Source organism: Synchiropus splendidus, chromosome 10 (assembly GCF_027744825.2).
Source record: "Synchiropus splendidus isolate RoL2022-P1 chromosome 10, RoL_Sspl_1.0, whole genome shotgun sequence".
In the NCBI taxonomy this organism is placed as follows: domain Eukaryota; kingdom Metazoa; phylum Chordata; class Actinopteri; order Syngnathiformes; family Callionymidae; genus Synchiropus; species Synchiropus splendidus.
The window spans coordinates 20,910,423-20,932,366 of NC_071343.1; the positions used below are offsets into that span (position 1 = coordinate 20,910,423).

Consider the following 21,944-nt stretch of genomic DNA (forward strand, 5'->3'; position numbering starts at 1 on the left):
GTAGCAGCCTCACCATCTCACTCTCGATCTGTTGGACACAGCATGTGTGTCTGTGACAGATGGTTGTGTTTAAACCGCATTCAGTGTTATGATCAGCTCAATAACTGCAACCTAAAACCTCCATTTAAAATTCATCTATGTGTGATGCTGACCAGAGTCGTTGGGGAATGACCAAAGAGAACTTAAATTCAATGTCAGGTTCAATTAAAGGTGAGAGTTTTGCATTGTTAAAGGCGTCCAATTATGCCATTTACACTGGCCTCTAGAAAAACAAATATGAATAAATAATTAAAACGCACATAAACGGGGAGCAGAGCAGTAAGTATATTGACAAAATAAAACCAAACAGAACCCCCCTCCAATGGCAACAAGAGGAGTCTTGCCAGACTTCTGAGGAAATTCTGTGTTAAACTTGACCACAAGAACACAAGTCCAAATTCTTCTTCTGTCTATCACCGATCAATCTACCTTCCCACCCAAGTTCGGTCATCCGGTAGGAGCTCGGGGTGGAGCCGCTGCTCCTCCACATCGAGAGGAACCAGCTGAGGTGCATTTGGCATCTGATCCGGATGCCCCCTGGACGCCTCCCTGGGGTGGTGTTCCGGGCATGTCCTACCAGGAGGAGACCCCGGGGAAGACCCAGGACTCGCTGGAGAGATTATGTCTCCGGTCTGGCCTGGGAACACCTCGGGATCCCCCGGGAAGAGCTGGAGGAGGTTTGTGCGGACCGGGAAGTTTGGGCTTCCTTGCACCGAATGCTGCCTCCGCGACCCGACCACGGATAAGCGGCAGAAGAAGGTGAAGGTGAAGGTCTATCAGCGGGGGAGGAGGTGGTTGTTCCATCAGAGGATTGAAGTGACTGGTGGCAACAGGCTTCGTCTGACAAATGGCAGAGGGATTAACAACTCGACTCAACTTCAATAGGTACAACATACCTCAGTGCAAGCTTTCGTGCCAAACTTCCTGTCCAGGCTTGTAGGAGCTGGCACTGTATAAATATCACTGAGCGAGCAGTGCAGGACAGGGCAGCTCTTGAGTGCCTCCAAACAGCGCGGCAGTGGCGGAGGTGGCCCTGGACTAAAGGAACCACCACCTCCCTCTCTAGGAAGGAAAACAGTGGCATCTGGTACCATAGGTAGCTCTGATGGGACCAACAGAGAGACTCACAAACTCATACTTCTTGGCCTTAACAAATAAGGCGCTCAAAAAAAGGGGCAATAAGACAAAGCGGATAACAAATTCTGATGGTGCCCTATTCTGGACATTGAAGTCCTTGCACCCAACACAGTGACGGAAACTTCCTGTAAGAGGAAGTCCACACCAGTGCCTCACCCCCAATTTGACTTCAGATGTGTGCAGCTGCAGTGTGACAAACCCTGCAGGGCTCCCACACTGACTCCATTGTTGGATCTGTATACAAAGACTAGAAAATACCTGGACAGGACAGGACAGAGGCAAGTCCAAGCTGGCTTGAACTGAGACAAGGCTGGGGTCAGGGAGGGACGCGAAGGACCATTGATGAAAGAGCTGAAAACGTTCTGAATTCACCCCTTTGGTGACCTTCAGCTCCCCTGGTGACTTGAGGTCTGATTTAAGTTCACCTAAAGATATGTCATCACAGGAGTCCCCTGAGTTCAAAATCCCAAGTTGGGCCAGACACATTTTAAACTGGAGTGTCTTGGCACCTTGAGTGACTATTACGAAGACCTAACACTCCCAATCGTGGTCAAGAAGCCGAGAAGGGGGGTTCCTGGGACCTTCCTGGGTTCCTCCTATCATCCCAAGAAATGACAGGGAGAGAGAAGCCATAATCCGTTTGTTTGGCAAGAGCATGAAGACCCGGCTTTGGAACCCCGGCAGTGACAGATAACAGGACCCCATGATGGCAGTAGGACACACTCCTGTTGCTGGACTGCGGCTCTGATCACAGCTTCTGGCAGCTTGGGGATAATAAGACGGTCATCAATGAGCCCATTCAGGAGTACCTTTTTATCAACCTCTGATATGGGTGAATGTCCACTGTTCCACAGAGCGGCGGCCTTGTCATTGGAAGGCTGTTTAGCTGCTCCACCTGGGCACCCAGCATGATTATATTTTGCATAAAGGAGGCCACTGACCTCTGAAAGTGGTTTTTAAAGTTCAGTATTTACGACCCAAAACCATTATGTGTGAGGGGAGAGCCGAGCACTCCCAAGTGGTCATGTGATCACACAAGCTTTCTGGCTCTGGATGAGGCAGAATGTTTCTGTTTGTGGTGTGAGGCCATGGGACATTGGTGCACACCACACACATAACATCAACAGCAGACTTTTTATGAGCAGCATAAGGTCCGGAAACCCAGTGATGCGTTGACATGGCAATTGACACCATAGTGGGAGAGGGTTGGCAGTCACAGAGCCAGAGGAGACATGGATTAACCACATTGAGGCTGTTTGGCGAACGGAATGGGAGCCAGTGGCAGCGGAAGTTTGACCTACCATACGATGAGCTACCGTTGTGAAGAGACAAGGAGGAATGTCCTGGAGGAATGTCCTTCGAAACACCCTCCACCTGGGGTCTCAAATGCTCTGCAAACAGGGTCTCCATATCCACCGCGTTTGGATGTTTGTAGGTCACGTTTCTTCTCAAAAAGCCATACACATTTTGTTTTGTTCATCGCATGACAGTATCTGTGTTGTTGACAGCTTTTCATATCCTGGTCCATGATTCTCTATTGGGTAACCTTCATTAGAGAATGATTGAAGTAACCATTAATCCTCAGTCTGAGCTCAATATCCTTTCTGGGTTTGTTAAAGGTGCCTCTTGAAACAGATCCCTTGAGAAATCAGTAATTCACCAAAGCAGTTACTGTAGTTTTGAACTTAAAAAAAATATAAATTAAGTTAGCTGTGAACTGGCATACCGTAATGTATGCATGCTGATTATTATTATTTCTAATCTTGCTTTTTCATCTTTCTTTCAGGAGTTGCTGTTGAAGTCTTTGGCTGATATTTTAGCTGTCTTTTCTCATTGAAATGGTTTTAGCTGAACAGAATCATGCAGACTGAAACCTGAAAGAACATTTTTTATAATCTAATACATTCATAATCTCTCAGATTATTATTATTTTATACGGCATGAGGAATAGGAGGGAACAAAGTGCAGGTCTGGGAGCAATTCTCACAAGAACTCAAATAAAATACCAAGTACCAAAATCCAGTCAGACACCAGATTAAAGAATACATTTGGGCAGAACTGATGAGAGTAACTTCAAGTCACCAGGGTGACAGACAACAAACTGGATAATAATCTTGATTGAAATGTGTAATTTTATTCTTTTTAATAAAAGTCCTTAATACACATCTATGGTATAAAATAACACAAAATCACAGAGTGCTACAGAATCAGTGACAAAAGAGTACAAATCATATCAACACTTGCAGCTACTGCATGTGGACCCCAAATCAGAGGAACCTTATTACTTTTAAATGGGTTCATCAAAATGATGATTGACATGAACCTGATTGGCAGATTCCAACATTGCAACATTAACGACACCTAGAACAAATGAAAAAGTAAGAAAAGCTCACTGCATTCGAGTCGCTGTCACCTTCACCATGAACCACACCTTCGTTTTCAAATGAATAGGTGTCGATCATTCTCCTGTGCTTTGCAGCTGTGGGGACGACGTGCTTGTGAAGAAGTCATGGGAAAGAGATTTATTTTATTTTTATTTTAGGGTCAAATGAGCAAGAACAATGAGTCAAATTTGAAATACCATCATGTTTTAAAAGGTGATCAGTAAAGCAAGACTTTTTCAGAAGACTTCCAAGTCATTCCATGAATGAAACGCTGCAGATATAGTTTCGAATATTATGTCAGAATGAACGTACTGCAGTGCTCCTCTGGTGGAACGATAATGTCACTGAATGAACGCCAATGAAAAGAGCAGGATGTGGTGCCTTTCAATATTTGGAATCATCAGAACACCTAGATCACTTTTGCATAGTTTCCTCCAGATTATTGCTTATAGATTGGTTACAACTGATCATGACAAGGCAACCAGCGAGTTTCACCTGCAGGTCAAAGAGCTATGAGGAAAGCTATGCCTGTGTGGCTTCATGAGAATCCTGGAAATAGATCCGCAACTGAAGTGTGGTCTCCTGCTGTCCTTCATCTTCTCAGGAGTCCTGGAAGATTGCATCTAACTGGGCATTCATCAGTCGCTCATGATGTGTGTGTCCGTCAAAGCCCACCAGCCCATCCACCTGCAGTTCAGCACACCTTGGATTGTTGATCCCATTGCCATACACTGCTGCTCCGTTGTAAGGCATACTGAAAGAGAAACTCTTCTCGTAGTCGGTGGCCGCGACAGCTTCATGTTTAAAAGAAGAGGAGAAATTTCCATTAATGCTGAGGGGCGGGCTTGGTGGTGGGTCAAACACTGGTGCATCCGTCACCACGACGCCATCAAAAAAAGCCTCCATTGGGCCATAGGGCTGTCCCTTGACCTGGTGGAAAAGATGGGAGGGATCCATGGTACCATAAGGTGGACTTGGCAGGCCTGCAGTGAGGCCAGGATTCTGGTAGGAATATTGTCCAGGATACACAGCAGCACCATTTGGTGCGAGGTGAGCTTGCAGGTCGGGGGTCTGCTCTGGCAGGAAGGTCCTGGGGTTCAGCTGTAGGCAGCCCGCAACCAGGTTAGTTGTGGGCTGAGACAGGCCTGCAGGGCGGACAGCCACTCATTACTTGGACATATGGCTTACCAAATGTAGCTATAATGGGGTTTTTATCTACCAATATATCTATATGTCTATATTGATATTATTTTTTCATATGTTATATGTATATGTATATGTATATGTATATATATATATATATATATATATATATATATATATATATATATATATATATATATATATATATATATATATATATATATATATATATATATATATATATATATAAAAACACTGTCAGCCACAAGATTAAAGCACACATGACAAACCTTTGCAGAGAGCCTGGACAAAGCTCATTAGGTCTGGAGCCTTGCCAAAGCGGAGGATCTCACTCAGGGCCCAGATATAGTTCTTGGCGAGTCGCAGAGTCTCAATCTTGGACAGTTTCTGGGTCTTGGAGTAACAGGGGACAACTTTTCTCAGACTCTCCAGGGCATCATTGAGCCCATGCATGCGGTTCCTCTCACGTGCGTTTGCCTTCATTCGACGAATTTTAAACCTAATGAATGAATGTGAATGATGTCAATTTTTTGTGGGACAAAGACAATGCTTCAAGTAACTTGCATTCTTAACATCATGGAGGCAACTAAACAGAAGTAAATAAGTATCAAATCATCATCAATGTTTTGTATTTGAATTGCTCATTTTAATCATTTGTTTTAAATGACGGTGGCTGATGTGGTTCAACACACGCAAACAAACTCACGCTAGCACGCACACACACACCCACGCGCAGTCTATGTTTCTAGGTTTTGTGTGGCCCTTTCATTGACTTTCATGCTTTCCCCAGCCTCTTACCCTAAACCTAACCATGCAAAACAAAGAGCTAAACTACACCTGGTCTAAAACCAAACTTGGATTCAATTACAATCATACAGGTATTGTGAACTTTAAATCCTCATATTGACGCTTAACCTCGAGGGGACCAGCAAAAGTCTCCACAAATGCATACGGTCCCCATAAGAAGGTGTTTCCAAGAATCAGTCCGCATACATATAGCTATACACACACACACACACACACAGAGGTTTCTCACATGATCTTGATATCATAATGCTTTCCCCAGCATCTCACCCTAAACGTAAACAACCAAAACAAATGGTTCACCTTAACCTGGACTCAAACCAAATCCAATTATAATGACCCAATTATTTGGACTCCTTCAGCCTCCAACTGAGGCTGACCCTCATGGGATCGAGGCAAAAGTGCCCCAAAAAGGCATAAGGGACCCACAAGGATGTGTTTTCCCCAAAATTGGTCCTCACTGGGACGGATATGCTTAAATACACATACCCACAGTCACAGTGTAAGTAGATTATTTAATGTCACTTCTCATTTTGTAAAATAACTATGAGCTTAAATATATTTGAAATCTCATTTATGTGTTGTAAATCATTTCCAGAACATGACCAAGCACCTCTGACATTTTTGTACTCTATTAACAGAATATTAAAATAGTGGGTCACCACCATAGTTATTTGATAGTGCACTGCTTCATCAATTCAATTCCAAGCAGTTATGAAATTCTCGGAGTAATAGATTCAAATGTGATGAGCCCCACATGGACATATGTGAGCCACACACACACACACACACACACACACACACACACACACACACACATATATATATATATATATATATATATATATATATATATATATATATATATATATATATATATATATATATATATATATATATATATATATATATATATATATATATATATATAACCCAACATGAGGAATGTTACATAAAAATTGCGGACTAGTTGAACTGAAAATAATAATAAAAAACATTTTAATAGTGTGTGGCGACACCTATAGGTTAGAACTGTGAGCTCTCACCTCTGCATCCGTGCTTTGGTCATTTTCTTCTTTTTTGGTCCTCTCCTCTTTGGTTTGATATCTCCATCTTCGTCCTCCTCCTCCTCCTCCTCCTCTTCTTCCTCCATACGTAGGTCCTCCTCCTCCACCTCTTCCACCGCTGCTGTGGGGCTGCAAAGTTGGTCGTTGGCCTCCACCGCCTGCTCCTCCCGCACTGACCTGGTCATTGTGATGAGGCTGGGACAGTGGTGTTTTTTAAGACAATAGAATGACTTGATTTTCAATACGTCACCAAGAAATTGCCGAGACTTATTTTTATTTTAGAATCCTCCGAATATACCGTCACAGAGTAATATACGTACATGGTTTTACACGATCTTTTTCTGTCTCATTTCAATAGTCGGGGGGCCGGCTTTCATTAAAGCCAAGTGGAAATCTTTTAAAGCTGTATTTTCTCATTTTACTTTAAATTCGGTAAAAATAAATAAATAAATAAACAAAAAAAAAAGCTCCGGCATCTATACATGATTAACCTTTTGTCCACCACATATTCAGCGACAGTGCCGGTTTCAGAGATGAACGTAAATTCGGATTGAATTATTATTTATCTCTAATTAAATATGGTAAAAATCCGACGCAAAAGTATTTACGATGTGCGCGGAGAAGTAATGGCTCAATTACTTTTCAGTTATCATGATCATTAATAGATTTTGCCTGGCAGCAAACGTCAATAAATTAAACAGCAAATTCAAAAGGAATAATTCGAAATCTAGTATTTTTTAAAATTCAAGTCTAGAATTATACTGCGTAAATTTAAGTATATTTGAAGTGATCAGGTTTTATATATATATATATATATATATATATATATATATATATATATATATATATATATATATATATATATATATATATATATATTCTTTTTTCCATTTAAACACATACCTCTTCTTGCAATAAGATGCTGCTCAGATATCCCGCGACTAAGTCCGTATTAGATGCGTTAACTGTTGAGGTGTGTGCGGATGACCGCTGTTTTTATAGCAGGGATGTGAAGGGGAGTGCGCGCGGCCGTGTTCGTGTACACGGCGGTAACTAGCATGCCTAGAACCCGCCTTCCCGGCACGCGCCATATGGTGTTTGCGTCATTAAAACGGCCCCGGGGGTCACGTGACAAATCTTCCATTAGTGTTAGCCAAAGTCACCCTCCCTCTATGACCATCTGTCGAGACACCAAATGGACATGCGCACGAACACCTTACTGATACTGCAGCAGGCAATGTAAAGTTTGGCTGAGTAATATGCATTGCTGATCATAAGCCAAAGATTGATGTGACGAGCCAAACCTCCCCCTCCACACACGTGCGCATATTTATGTTTTATGGGGGCAGCTCATTGCCAGTCTCTCACCCTAAACCTAACCATCCAAAATAAATGGCTAAACTCCACCAGGACCTAAACCTGAATTAAATTCAATTATAAACAAATTTAAACTTGTGGGGTCCGACAAAAGTTTCCCACAAAGAGCAGGCATCGCACAAAAAAGGCCAAACCTTTCCGTAAGTAAAATGAAATACCAAGGATAAAATAAACTACAAAAATAAATTAATTAAAATAAAATAATAGCTACACCTGCTTGGCCTGCAAGTTGCATTCGAAACTACCATGCTGTAGTGATTTATCCAAATAAAATAGTCAATGTCTTCTTAAAAAAGGCACTATGCTTGGACTTCATGAACTTTATGCTCAGTTTTTCAGCACGTTGTCAATGGAAAGTTGTTGACACAGCGTTTACTCAGCGCGGCGATCGATGAAGGCAGTGATATTGTCGCAGTACCTACGTTTGGTCGTTAGGTGGCGGTGAGGGATCACTGAAGTAGACACTGCATGCGCCAGGTAGCTGGCGTCTCATTCTTAACTTTATCAACGACACGTCATCGTTACCAAACGTCAAAGGTCCAGTGTGTAACATTAATTGTTCATTGTTCAGTGTTACCCATTGACAAATATATCACATTTATCGGTATTTATATTCATATTTATATTATATTTGTGTCCCATTGGCTTGGAATGTTATACTTGTGCAAGCATGAACTGGGGTGACGCTCCATAGTCACGCGGCATCTTGAAATACCTTGACCTGTCAGGGACATGACACTGCTCAGCCTTTTGCGTTTTCCGTTGTGCTACGCTCAAGTGCTGCTAATGGTTATCGTCGCTACACCGGACTGGCAAGTTTGAGAAGGAAACATGGAGGACCACATGTGTTCCAGATGCACATTGCTGGAACTGGAGTGATCTACTTTGTGCACACAAAAAAGATGATAACAGAGATCAATAGACTAGTGTTAAATCAAGAATACGGACTGACAATACCTCTCTGACATTTTATTCAATTTCATTTCAAATATTTTTTTTTCAATAGTTATTTGTGTGTATGGGCAGAAAGATATGAAGAAAAAGAGCAACAGCGGACCGCCATCGCGGTAATTGCTTAAGTGACAATGAAACCATGTTGAGCTCGAGACGTAAAAAAAAAAATCAATAAATTCGAAATGAATCTCCTGTGAGTGAAGAGAGACGCTCTTCTTCAGCCAGATTTGTTAACCCGACGTTGCCGTGACGTCACATTTCAAGCCCTATAGCAGATAGAATTACGTGGTTGTAACTGTCTGTAAGCTTTTGTCTGTGTTGTGTGTCGCTGTTGTCTGTACTCCACATAGAAAGTTCACTTGTCTACATTAATTTGTTCCTACACCTCACAGATATAATTAATATATAATGAGGACAAATTCATCCCACAGTTAACATACAGTATTTTTATGAGGAGTGGGTGAGGCGCTCAGAATCAGAATAACTTTATTTTTCTGGGGGGAAATTGCTTTTTGTTTAAAAAAATAAAACTCTGACTCAAGATAAAAGAGGAATAAAGAAACAAAGCGAATACAATATGTTACTCAGAAAAACATACTATGTAAAAAACAAAATAGCATATTAATATATTAATATACACTAAGCGCTACGATCACATGCAGCATAGAATAGAATAAATAGAAATATCTGAACTTATTTACATTGTATACACATTGAGAAGAATTCCAGGTTGTGGCTCACTTTCACCATAGATGGACGGAACACTCAGGAAAGGGTATGCTCTCCAGTTCTGTCATCAGCCACCGAGGTATCATTTCATCGCTCTCAACAGTGAGGGCCTCTCAGTGCAGGGTCAGTGGGTCTGAGTGCCGGGGCACTACATGGTTCCCGGATCTAGTAAGATTGATGGTGGAAGCTTCGTGGTCCCTCACAGACCTTCAGGGAGCGCTGACTCAAGCAGAGGGAACCATCTACTCTTGCCGATTTTAGGTCACCCTCTCAAGGTTGTTGAAAGCATGAGACTGGGCTCTTTAGGACTGTCTTACTCTATAGCTTGTTTGACATAAGCCTGAACTGGAACCCAGCTCACGAGAACTGACAAAGCCTTCTGGAAAAAAAGCGAAAAAAATTCTTGGTGAATTACCAGTCCAGGTGGCTGGTGGTGCACACCATGCTGGGAGGAAACTAATCCCTACAGCCTTCGCCTAGGCATGTAGCCTACAGCGAAGCCTGTTTGAGGGCGGAGCACTTATGACATAGAAATGTTAGTTACATGAATGTAACTTCTGTTCTATGAATACGTGTTAAGCTGTTCGGCCAGCAGCCCATGTTTCTGCTGATCAGTTCAAAGGAGGATGAGTAGCAGGAAGCAGGGGCTTTTATGGGACAAGTGGAGCCTACCTGGGCAGAGAGTTAATTAAATTCTCAGGTGTGTGGCAGGGTCTCGGAGTGAAGCTAGCGAGTGAAGGAACATATTGTTATGTCTTGTGCACAGTTCACGGAGACCATGACAAACCCAAGTGAAGAACACAACCTCACAGCAATTAACATAAACATCATAATCACAGATTTAGTCTTTGTGATGATTTCACCGCTCTGCCTCGTCTGGTTGTATATTTTACCTACCCACTGTTCAGGTGGGATTCTTCTGCTGGCCAAGACTCAGTCCAGACACAGGAACCGGCACTCCTAGTTCCACTCTCATACCTGGTCAGTTGAGTGCGTTGCATGCTTTTGAGTGACACATCAACCTGCGCAAATGACTGATGTACTGAATGAGCTCTAGCATGCGGTGCCTGGTGGTACTACATGCATAGTCCTCTCAACACCACGCCATCACAAACTGTAAACAGACTTATGGAGCAGCAAGAGGAACTCTCCCAATTTCTGGCCAACTTTGCTGCAGTGCAGGCTCGCAGCTCCTTGTGCTTTTCTTCACTCACTGATACACAGCTTAGCACAGACACATATCCCAGCCCCTCCAACCCTCGTGTGTTTCAGGTCATTTGAGCTCTTAAAATGTCTTAGGCAGTACCATGTCATTCACTCTGCAATACCCAACACCTAAGTCATACCGCTAGAGTGTGACATGTATCTTCTATGTATGGGAGCTGTGAGAAGTGCTTTCTTGAATATGCCTTTACTTATGAGTGGTATGCCTTGTTATATATATATATATATATATATATATATATATATATATATATATATATATATATATATATATATATATATATATATATATATATATATATATATATATATATATATATCGAGAGAGAGAGAGAGAGAGACACTTAGGGACATGATTACGTTTGCAAGCTGGAATGATTGTGGGTTTGGCAATCATACTAACTCACCTCCAGAAACTAGAGAGAACTAGAGCCTGACTTATGTCACACATTATTAGCGAATTAAAAACTTGCATTCACACTTTGAAAAGCTGAAAGTCATGTGTTGGTAATCCTGCAGTTTTTTATTTGCATACATAAGAACGTGAGGAAATGTCAATTTTTGGATTGCTTTACTGAAAATGAATAAATACATCAATGCACCAAAACATCAGTGTCTGCATTTTTCTTCACAAACTTGAATACTTACTTTATAAACACTATTTTATAGAATCTGGTATTCCAGTGACTCATTAAACTGATATTTAATTGTATAACCACTATTTGTGAGAACTGCTTTACATCTGTGTTGCACAGAGTTGATCAACTTCTGGGAACCGGTATTCCAGAACAGGATTGGTTTGTCGACAGTTCCTCTGCATGTCTTGGTCTTGCCTCAAACAGCTCTTCTGATACTGGGGTGTTGGGACCTGTTGAAACAACCCATTTCAAGGCTGTTTCCTCTTCAGCATTTTAATAGATGCAAATTGATCCTGAACCGCCATGTATTCAGAATAATGATCTCTTTTTGAAAGATGTAACACATTATCACACGTGACAAAACAACATGCATCATGAAGGTGGACATGACTGTAATGAAAAAAATCCAGAAAAAAAAATGTAATAAGTGAATGACAGGAACATGGACCTAAAGTTGTGCATCCCATTCGGACATATGAAGAGACAGACCTGGTGAAGACAACTACTGAATTGACTTAGTTACTTCTCATATTTAGAAACATATAAGCACTTTCCTGTTTCTCTGTCAGATCACTCTTGCTGGACGTCGTTGCGTTTCCGCAGTTCTTCTGGCTCCTTCTCCTTTTACGTTGCATTTCCTGATGCAAGAGTCCAATGTGTCATATATGGACATACGGTGTGAGCAGTCAGATCACATCTGTGCATCGGATTGTGTAAGTGTGAGAATAGGAGTCCTGAGCTGTTCTCACAGGTACAGTATGAGCAGCAGTTGAATGTCGCCACTGAAAAAAATCGCACAGTGCATGCCCAGCATTATTGAACTCACGCTGGCACTTTCAATTAATGGTTCAATTGTATAGGGTCGGGAGCATGCATATCAAGATTGTTGGCTAGTTTTTATAGATATGCAGAACTGGGTTGGGTTGCGAACTGAATCAGCAGCTTGTCAGGCCTCCTCTACTGTGACAGCGAGTACATACTCGACTAAGGCCCTGGCATGATGTCATCTATGCTGGGAGTACACTTGAATTTCTGGGTGATGATGCAATCCCAGGAATCTGCCACTGATCAGTTCTGACTGGTGAATATACATCAATATGCTGTCCAGGCCAACATTGTCTAACTGGGAGCAGGACTAGTATTTAGTATTCTTGGATGATTTCACAATTAAATCTATATCTTCTATATCTTCCATCTGCTTTAATCATTGCTCAACCAGACAGAATGAAAAGTAGACAACCAATCTTGTCAAACATTGGACTGCAAGCAACAATTTGATTCATCCCTGGTAATCCAGAGATAGAGCTTCATCTGGTTGGAAGGGTAGGACTAATGTATTATACTATTTATTATTATTCATTTATTTATTATTATTCCTTTTTATAATAATCACAGACCAGTCTGAAAGAGAAATTGTCAAGAAATGTCAAGGAAAACTAAATTAAACTCAATGTGTGGACAGAAGAAAGAGATGGCACCTTCAGGTTCAGGTGTGTGGCTGGACAAAGAGGAGAGAATTGCGACTAGTTTGTAACCAAGATGAAGATGTGGAACCTTGTATAGTGCTTCTGCCAAGGTACGGTCCCTCAGAATTAGGACATCAAATGGTATAAAAAAGGGTTTTATTGACATAAAGCAACACAGGCACAAGAGATGACTTTCCGTGGTATCAAGTAAGCAAAATACCAAAGAAAACTTAACCTAAACCTCGGAACTTTAAGTTTATATTTATATCATTACCATAATGCTTTCCCCAGCCTGCCACCCTAAACCTAACCATCAAATTTCTAACCTTAACCAGGACCCTGGACCAAACTTAAACCCAATTATAATGACCCAGTTATTGAAAGTCTAATCCGCAAATTAAGCCTTAACCTTGTGGAATCCAGCCAAATGTCCCCTCAAAGTAATACAGTCCTCACAAGGATAGTATTTTGTCAAGAATTGGTCCCCATAAAGTAGTATAAACAAGACATCCCCCACTCGCCCCACCCGCCCACACACACACAGACACATACACTCACATAAAAGGGGAAAAAAACAGAGTCTGTTAAGGCAAACAAACTACAACTAAATAGTCAACAAGCAAAACCAATATGAAACCAAACAGAACTCTCACAGTAAGAGGCTTGTTGTCTCTTCAGGAGAGGTAAGAGAGTGAGTGACTATAGAAGAGGGACTAGGTGAAGTGAAAACAAAAGTGAATTACTCAGAAATGGATGCACTTGGTTCTTTCACACTGACACCATCAATTAAGGTGATGTTTCACCTTGCTAACACTGATAATAAAAAAACTGCTCCCCAGGTGAGCAGGTGCTTGATATTGAACAAAACAGATAAAAACGCTCGGATTTTCTGCTTCATTCTGCTCACTCTGACTGCCACACGCATTCTGTTTCTTCTTATGTTCACCTCGCTCAGCTGTGTGTGAGTTGGCCTGCTGCAGTACATGCTTGTTTGCTTGCTCTGATTATTTATTTATTGTGTTATACTTACCTTCATCATATCTTCTGGTCATTTTTTTTTTACCATTGTTCTGAGTTTACTTTTGTATTTTTTTTATTTTCCACGACTGTCTGCTGACAGGAGTGCTTTTTGTTTTCAATTTTCTTCCTCGGCTTCTGTTCTCCGTCATGTATGTCATTGTTTGTGGATCAATTCTATCAATAAAGCGTTGTCCTGCTGGCCAACTATTACAGGCACTTGGGTTCTGCTCTGCTCGGTTCTTGCCTAACTGTAGGTTGCACCAAAGCATAAGCTGCATCTGGATCAGGATTTATAGGATGAGTGCTAATCTGCAAATAAATTAGATATGTTCAACATGATGTGATATGATATATGTACAATGATTGAATTGCAAATGTTTTAAGGTTTCATGAAGTATCTATAACACCTTGGTGCAAAGCAATAGACCAGCACCCCAAATGTGATTTTCTACATTATGAGATAAAGATGTGCATCACTGTCATAATTCAGAGTTTTGTATTTGAAAAATGAAAGTGAATATCTATTGTAATTGCAGTATGAGTGTGATCAGTTTCAGTCACACATTACTTTAATCTAAAAACTATCATTATGGTTTAACTCCTTGTCTTGAGTACTTGACATGCTGCATACATAAATACTACTATCTTTTATCTGTTACAGCTGCACCGCTAGGTTTGTACAGTCGATGCGTGGCATCTCCTGTGATAAAAAAGCAGGGTCGTTCTCCACCAACTCTTGATTCTACCTGACAATTCAAAGTAACTTTTGGCTCCATCCACAGGGGCAGAGGATGTTGCCATGCTGCCATGAGCTAGGTGCTCCTCCCGGTGGTTGATGGACTGATGTGACGATTTTGTTGCATGTATCCTGCTGTCTGTGATCTTTATGTTCGTCTGTGATTGTATGTCGTGTCCAGGTCTGTGAGAACAGATATTTCATCCATGCTATATGTCTCGTACTGTAGCATATTTGACAATAAAGTTACCTTACTTCCAACTGTTAATAACTAAGCAGAGACAGAAAATCTTCACTCAATAAGAGGCGTTAACTGCGCTACGTACCAGTCACCCAACACCTGCCATGGAAGAGCCTTGCTGGAGGACCCCGGCAGTGAGCATCTTTGTCACTTTTGTTTTGAGCTGGGACTCCTGGGCCACTACAGCCTCTCATACGGCCCTCTGAGGTTGTATTTACAAATCCAAACCACCACTTGAACTTCTCTTGCACATACTTCCTGGTCACAGCCTCACCTCATACAGTCCTTCACCGCGTCTCCCTACTCCTTTTGTCCAAACATTCTGTCTGGTCTTTTCAACTTTGTCTCCAAGCCTCTCTACTGTTTCTCTGATTTTTCAGCAGAGCAACCCCTTCATACCATGTCACTTATTTTGATCAATCAGACTTCAGATTTTTCTTTACTGGAAGCTCATACTGTAGTAGTCTCACTTTCAGAGTTGTACCACTGCGAGTGCCCTAATTGACTTGCTGTCCAGTCTTGAATGTGGGGCCTAGCAACGTCTACATCAGGTGAATTCTACCTCCAATTGTAGGTCCAGAGTTTTTTTTTTTTTTGTTCTGCTAAAGTAGTCAGCTGAGATCATTTGTTTGAACATGGACTGTGGTTAGTCAGCACACTTTAATAATATTAAAATTTAGAAGAACTATGGTTAAATTATTTAAATACTCTACAATATTGCATAAGACCTGCAACCACTGTTGCCTACTTCCAAGGTTGATGTTTGTCAAACTGTATTATTAATTTTATTTGATGTGTCAAATCTTTATTATTATTGTTGTTGCAGTTGTTTGACTGGCGGGATAGTGGTCGTATAAAAAGGTAGATCAAGTCTGGCTGCTTCCCTCTGGGACTACAGAGAGTATTTGCTCTGTTACTACTATGTATATTAGGTCATCTCTGAGTCACATTAAACCTGCTCGTCTTTTCATGTTTTTCTCTCTCATCATTACTCCTCCTCTCTCCTGCCTCCATGACCTGACCACGCCCCCCGAACGCTTGAGGAAGCGGAAGCAGGAATGTCGGAGTGCTCTGTTCTCGATAAAGTTTGGAGACTTTGACAGCTTCGGTGAAGTTGGAGCCTACTGGTCGCTTTTGACGCTTCTGGAGTTAAGAAAAGTCCTGAAAAGATGACGGTGAGTCTCCGAAGTAAGCGTACTTGTTACAAACGTTCATCATTGCGGAGTGAATCCCAAAAGTCACTGTGAATGTAGTTCCGCTTCAGAGTGCAACTAAACAGGATAAACAAGTCAAACGGATAAAAAAAAGAGTCCAGCGATGTGTTGTTTTGTATAATCGAATATCATACATGTTGGTACGTGCTCAAATGCCTGACAGATGTTGGAAGTTAACCAACGCATCTTTCTGCTGTTTTTGTGAGGAAACATTTGGTTGTATAACGCACAATATTGCAGTGAACTGCTTAACGTGCTTTGCATGGAAATCGATTTCCCCTTCAACGTTTAAACGCTATCTGGAGTTCGGCTACCTTCATGTATTTGGTTTGTATTGTTGTTTTACAAAACAAATTGAAATCTAAAGTATCTGTTATTGTACCGTTTCAAGTTACTTGACGATTTACCTGATGTCATGGAAATATGTCAATCCAATATGAATGTATTTTCATGGTGCTGAATTCTGAATATTGAATTTAGTTATTTAGTTATTTAGTGTGTGCCTGCTCCAGCTGGCGCAGTCAATTAGATAACACTTCAGCTGCAGCATGGACAAAGGTAGTACTCTTGTATCCTGCAATGTTTCTTATCAGATATTCTTACTGGCGGAGAGCCACAGGGTTCAAAATAGATGAATGAAGCAATCGATGATGGTGTTTGTGTAACAAAATTCTGCCCAAAGTCGTCCAATTGCACATGTGATTGTACGAGATAGGTATTTTAATGTTACTTGAAACAATTAAAATACTACAACAGTCTTTTTTACAGTCTTTCACAAATTACACAGTTAAAAAAAAAAGTATTGTTCCTCATTACCAATACTGCCATCGTGATTACTGAACTACTGTAGAATGAGGATTGTGCTTTGGATCTCAAATATTTGACTGTTGATTATGGTGACTTGAATAATATTGTGTCGGGCACATTCCTAATCATTTTTTTCAAGAGTACTACTTTAATACTTTCTATGTATTGTCTTTGCGTTGTCATTCACAACATTTCAGAGGAGTATTATAAGTTTTAAGTCTCCACAATGTTTCTTTTAAATTATTATATTAAACAACAAATATGTTAAATGTTAAATTTACTGGCTTTATTTTATTGAGGTGAGAGTACAAATGTTGAGTTATATAAATCAAGAAGACAATTGCACAGGTTGTGCAAAAAAGTAGCAAAACCCCCCCCCAAAAAAACGACAGCACTACAGTGCAACCTGTAGTGTATTTTTTCATTCTCCATTAATGATGAAAGAAGTGAAGTTAGTATAACTCATCATTACAAATGCGTTACATTTTATCCTTAATACTGTATCACACAGTTTTTACATTTTAAACTCCTTCAAAAGTAACTTAAACATCTGAATTAAACTGTAAGCCTAGTTTGTCTTTATGATAATCTCTTACTGCTCTCTGCTGAGTTAGTCATCATCTGCCATTCTCAAAGTGGTTCTAATGTAGTAAACTGTGATTGCACATCTCAAGATTTTTTTTATCACAAGATTCTTTAGAGAAGAATTTTGATTGTTAAACGTCTATATTTGAGTGGTTAATGCAGTCTCTCTGGAGTTATGTGCAACGTGGACAATGACCCAAAGTGCATTCGGTTTATCCACTTCTGTCGTAAGTTGTTGCGATTGTTCACTTCCAAATAATCATTTTATCTTCAACAAGCAGCTATGACTATAACTTGATGGATTGGGTGGAGCTTTCATGAACGTAGACAGAGCTGCCCTCAGCCTCTTTGCCGTGGTTGTCCAGTCTGTGGCATAGTCTGTGCAGCGGGCTGTGAAGTCCCTCCCTCACACAGTGACAGTTTATCAGCCGTGTTAAGTGAAATTCTGTGTTTTAATCAGCCAATTCTGCAATTGTGGGGATTCTTATGAAATCATAGAGCCTAAACTTGACACCAGAAATGTTTCAGCGTTGACCGTCACATGGAACCGCTCTCTCTTCGTGTTGCAGCAGTCATCTGCAGATCAGCTGTGAAACTTCTGTCCAGCTTTTGATGGAAAGGAGGGATTTTTAGCATGTGTTGCTCCTGGCCACCTGCCACTATCCTCTGCTCGTAGGCCTGGTCGATATATACCAATGTTAATTTTATCAATAGTGAGACACACCCCAAAATGACGTTAAAGCCATATGGTACTATCCCCATATATTGTTGGGTTGAATTACCATCCTTCATTTCCATGTTTCAGATAAAACCACTGCTGCTCTGCAGCGTGGAGCACTGCTGGCAGCTTTCAGCTCTGCGTCTACTTGCTTGCTCCGCCCTATACGTGCTGGCTCTAGCTCGTCACGCATATCAAAGCAAATAAAACAACGTTGCGGACACAACGGATGACAGGGAGCTCCTTCTAAAGAAAAAAACAACAATGGGTCAGTTGTCAGGTGACATTTCGGATTCAAAATTACAAGCAAGCCAGACCCTGTTTGCATTTGTGTCAGTTGGTGGGAGCATGACATGATCTTTTGCAGTATTTTCAGCTGCAACACATATTTCTTTTTGAGGACACCTGAGAGGAACTGTGTGATGTTTTTGTTGCTCCTGCAGAATGAAAACCTATAGCCTCATGTCTCAAAACAATGCACGTTGCAAGCGTCAGCTCGCAGTGTTGTGCTGCACACACACATACTAGTCCATCCACTCATTATATTTACCTAATTTTCTATTTTAACATTTATTTGCAGTATTCCCAATCCATTTAAATGCATGACTTATTTGTTTGATTGTGATGCTGCTCTTGTTTACTTTTTCCTTTTGCACTGCTCTGCAAGAGCAGAATAATAACAGGAATAAATTGAAGGTTGTTTTTGTTAAATATTTACTTCATTCTAGCTACTCCTCAAACTTTTAGGGATGGTTTTGAATACTGTCAAATAATGTGGTCTGTGATACAATTCTTGTTTTACATTTACCTTCTCGAAGTATCTTGTCATTAACTCCGCCAAGGAGGTTATGTTTTCCACGGTGTTGTTTTGTCTTCAAAATAATTTGGAAAAGTTATTGAAACGCATTTAGATGACATTTTCAAGTGACATGTGACAAGGTCCAAATGATTAAATTTTAGGAGTGATCCAGATCACTGTCAAGATGCAGGATATTTTAAAGAATTCTATAACATCAGTAGGTAGATCCTTTTTGGCATTTATGCCAGATTAGCACTTTTTTTGAAGGATTCATTGTGTTTTGTTTGTTTTTTTGTTTGATCTCAGTTATTGCCATTCAGCCCAAAACATATTGGGATATGATTTTAAGGACTTATCGCCCAACCCTATTCTGTCCATCAATTTGACTTGGCATGGCTCTATTCCAGTCACGTGATTGGTTCAACCCAGAGAAACTCTCAGTATGACTTCTTATTCATATTGTCTGACAAAACCTCAATTAATGCAATTCATAAAAGAATCGGACATGTCAGAATCAGAATCAGAATTTAATTTATTGCCATGATCAGTGGGGAGCCCACCAACTAGGAAAGTGTTTTGGAATAAAGTGCTGACAAAAAATAAACAAATAAAATGAATATAAAATGAATAAATAAATACATAAATAAATAAATAAATAAATAAATAGAATAACAACAAGGCTGTTCACAAATTCAACAGTCTGATGGCTGAGGGGAAGAAGCTGTTCCTGTGACGGGAGGTTCTGGTCTGGATGAACCGTAGCCTCCTGCCAGAGGGAAGAGGAACAAACAGTCCATGTCCAGGATGAGAAGTGTCGGCTCTGTTCCGACCTGCACGTCTCTGGATCCTAGAGGCATACAGAAGAAGAGGTGTCAGGTTGCAACCGATCACCTTCTCAGCAGAACGTACGATGCGCTGCAGTCTGCTCTTGTCCCTGGAGGTGGCGCTGTTGTACCAGATAGTGATAGAGGAGGTGAGGATGGACTGGATGGTGACCGTGTAGAACTCCACCAGCAACTTCATCGGCAGTCTTAGTTTTCGTAGCTGCCTCAGGAAGAACATCCTTTGCTGGGCCTTCCTGATGAGGGGACCTGATGGTTGGCTTGAGGTCTTGATGGTGGTTCCTAGGAAGCAGAAGGAGTCTACAATAGGAATGGGTAAACCAGCCAACATGAGAGGGGACAGAGAAACTGTTACTCTCCTGAAGTCTATGACCATCTCCACTGTCTTCTGGACCCGATGTTGAGGGTCCAGTGTTCCCAGCCGCACACGCTGACTCCGGCTGGTCAGGAAGTCTGTAATCCATCTGCAGAGGGAGTCAGGCACATCGAGCTGGCGAAGCTTGTCTTCAAGCAGAGCTGGAAGAATTCTGTTAAAGGCAGAGCTGAAGTCTACAAACAGGATCCTGGCATAGGTTCCTGGGCAGTCCAGATGCTCCAGAACGAAGTGAAGGGCCTGGTTCACTGCATCGTCCACAGATCTGCTGGCTCTGTAGGCAAACTGCAATAAGTCCAGGTGAGAAGCAGTGATAGATTTCAGGACGATTTGAACGAAATGTCGTCTCACATTTGTAGGTGACAAGGTAAGTAAGTAACCGAACAAAGGGAAAGGTTTTAAGTTAAGTTATTCATTCACCAGCAATATAAAGCAGTTTTAGAGTGGCTACGGTTAGCGATAGAGGGAGGAGAGTCATTGCAGCCAATCAAGGCCGAGGAAGGTGGGACCTTCCCCTAACCTATAGGGGTTGGACAAAATAATGGAAACACCTTAAAGCTAAAAAAGCTTTAAGGTGTTTCCATTACTTTGTCCAACTCCTGTATCTTACAATTCGCTAAATCATTTCCAGAATGATTCGATTTGTCTTTAGGTCGAGAGATTTGACAAACAAGTGAACAACAGCGCACTGTGCATCTTTCTTGGTCTTCCTTAATGGTCTACCTTTAAAAAGGGGATTCCTACAGATTTGATGGAGCGCTGACATTGTGAGTCACGCTTCACTTGTTCACATAAACAGCTGCGATTTCTGGTGTTTTCCCCATCATAGAATCAGAATCAGAAAATCTCAAAACTGTATTCATCCCAAGGGAAATTGTGTTCCGGGAACCAAGGCTGCTATAGTGCTGGGGATATCCATGCAATGGAGGTTATCTGTCCCCAAGTATATGTAAGTCTTTTATAGAACAGAAGCAGATGGGTGTTGTATTTATGCTTAAATCTCGATTTGTCCACTAAATCTTCACCTGAAAGGATGTATGTATTGTGCATGTGTTTTTGGCATGATACCACCCATAAATATTTGTCTAGATAAAGTGGGCTTTGATCAGATTTTGCAGCTGGCCAACATGTTGTACAGATGGTGCCATGGTTATTCATTGACCAAATTCTGGAGTTCTTTGGTTTAGGGTCTCTGGGGGTGTTCTAGCTTAGTGGTTAGGACGATTAAGACTATTGCCAGGTCAGCAACTGTGGGTTCTCTGTAAGTAAACGCAGATTAACTGCAATTTTCCCCACAACCAACACATTTTTCCTTTAAATTTAGGTGAGCAGCCAAGTGACCATGGCTTACTGCTTTTCTGAATATGGACAGTGTTGTGTAATAGTCCCTGAGAAGTGTGACAGATAAGAGTCTGGGAAGGATCAGCTCAGAGGATGTGCTGACACGGAAAATGCAGCTAAGACCGTTTATTTTGGTCCTTGTCAAGATCTCACTTTTTTTTTTTCAGCTGGGGGCATCTAAAAATAGAACCCCCCCCTCTCCCTATCCACAGCTGGAATAATCCATTTTTCCAGAATGTGTGCTTATGTATGCATCTGCATCTGTGTTGATCAAAATGGCCCAGA

The 21,944-nt window shown here is 41.2% G+C and overlaps 2 protein-coding genes across 2 annotated transcripts in view; one reads left to right on the plus strand and one right to left on the minus strand.

The window, feature by feature from the left end:
• Positions 1–3,288: 3,288 nt before the first annotated feature.
• Positions 3,289–7,633, minus strand: neurod1 (neuronal differentiation 1). The gene is made up of 4 exons (XM_053878086.1): positions 7,499–7,633; positions 6,575–6,790; positions 4,994–5,223; positions 3,289–4,705 (listed from the first exon to the last, which is right to left on the minus strand). Exons 2-4 carry the CDS (start codon positions 6,778–6,780, stop codon positions 4,161–4,163), a joined length of 981 nt encoding a protein of 326 aa, XP_053734061.1. The 5' UTR covers positions 6,781–6,790; positions 7,499–7,633; the 3' UTR covers positions 3,289–4,160.
• An 8,379-nt stretch (positions 7,634–16,012) lies between these two features.
• The window catches only part of itprid2 (ITPR interacting domain containing 2), a 42,187-nt gene continuing 36,255 nt past the window's right edge, over positions 16,013–21,944 (plus strand). The window contains exon 1 of the mRNA XM_053877452.1: positions 16,013–16,155. The gene's annotated coding sequence lies outside the window, so the exon portion shown is untranslated. The remainder of the gene's footprint in view (positions 16,156–21,944) is intronic.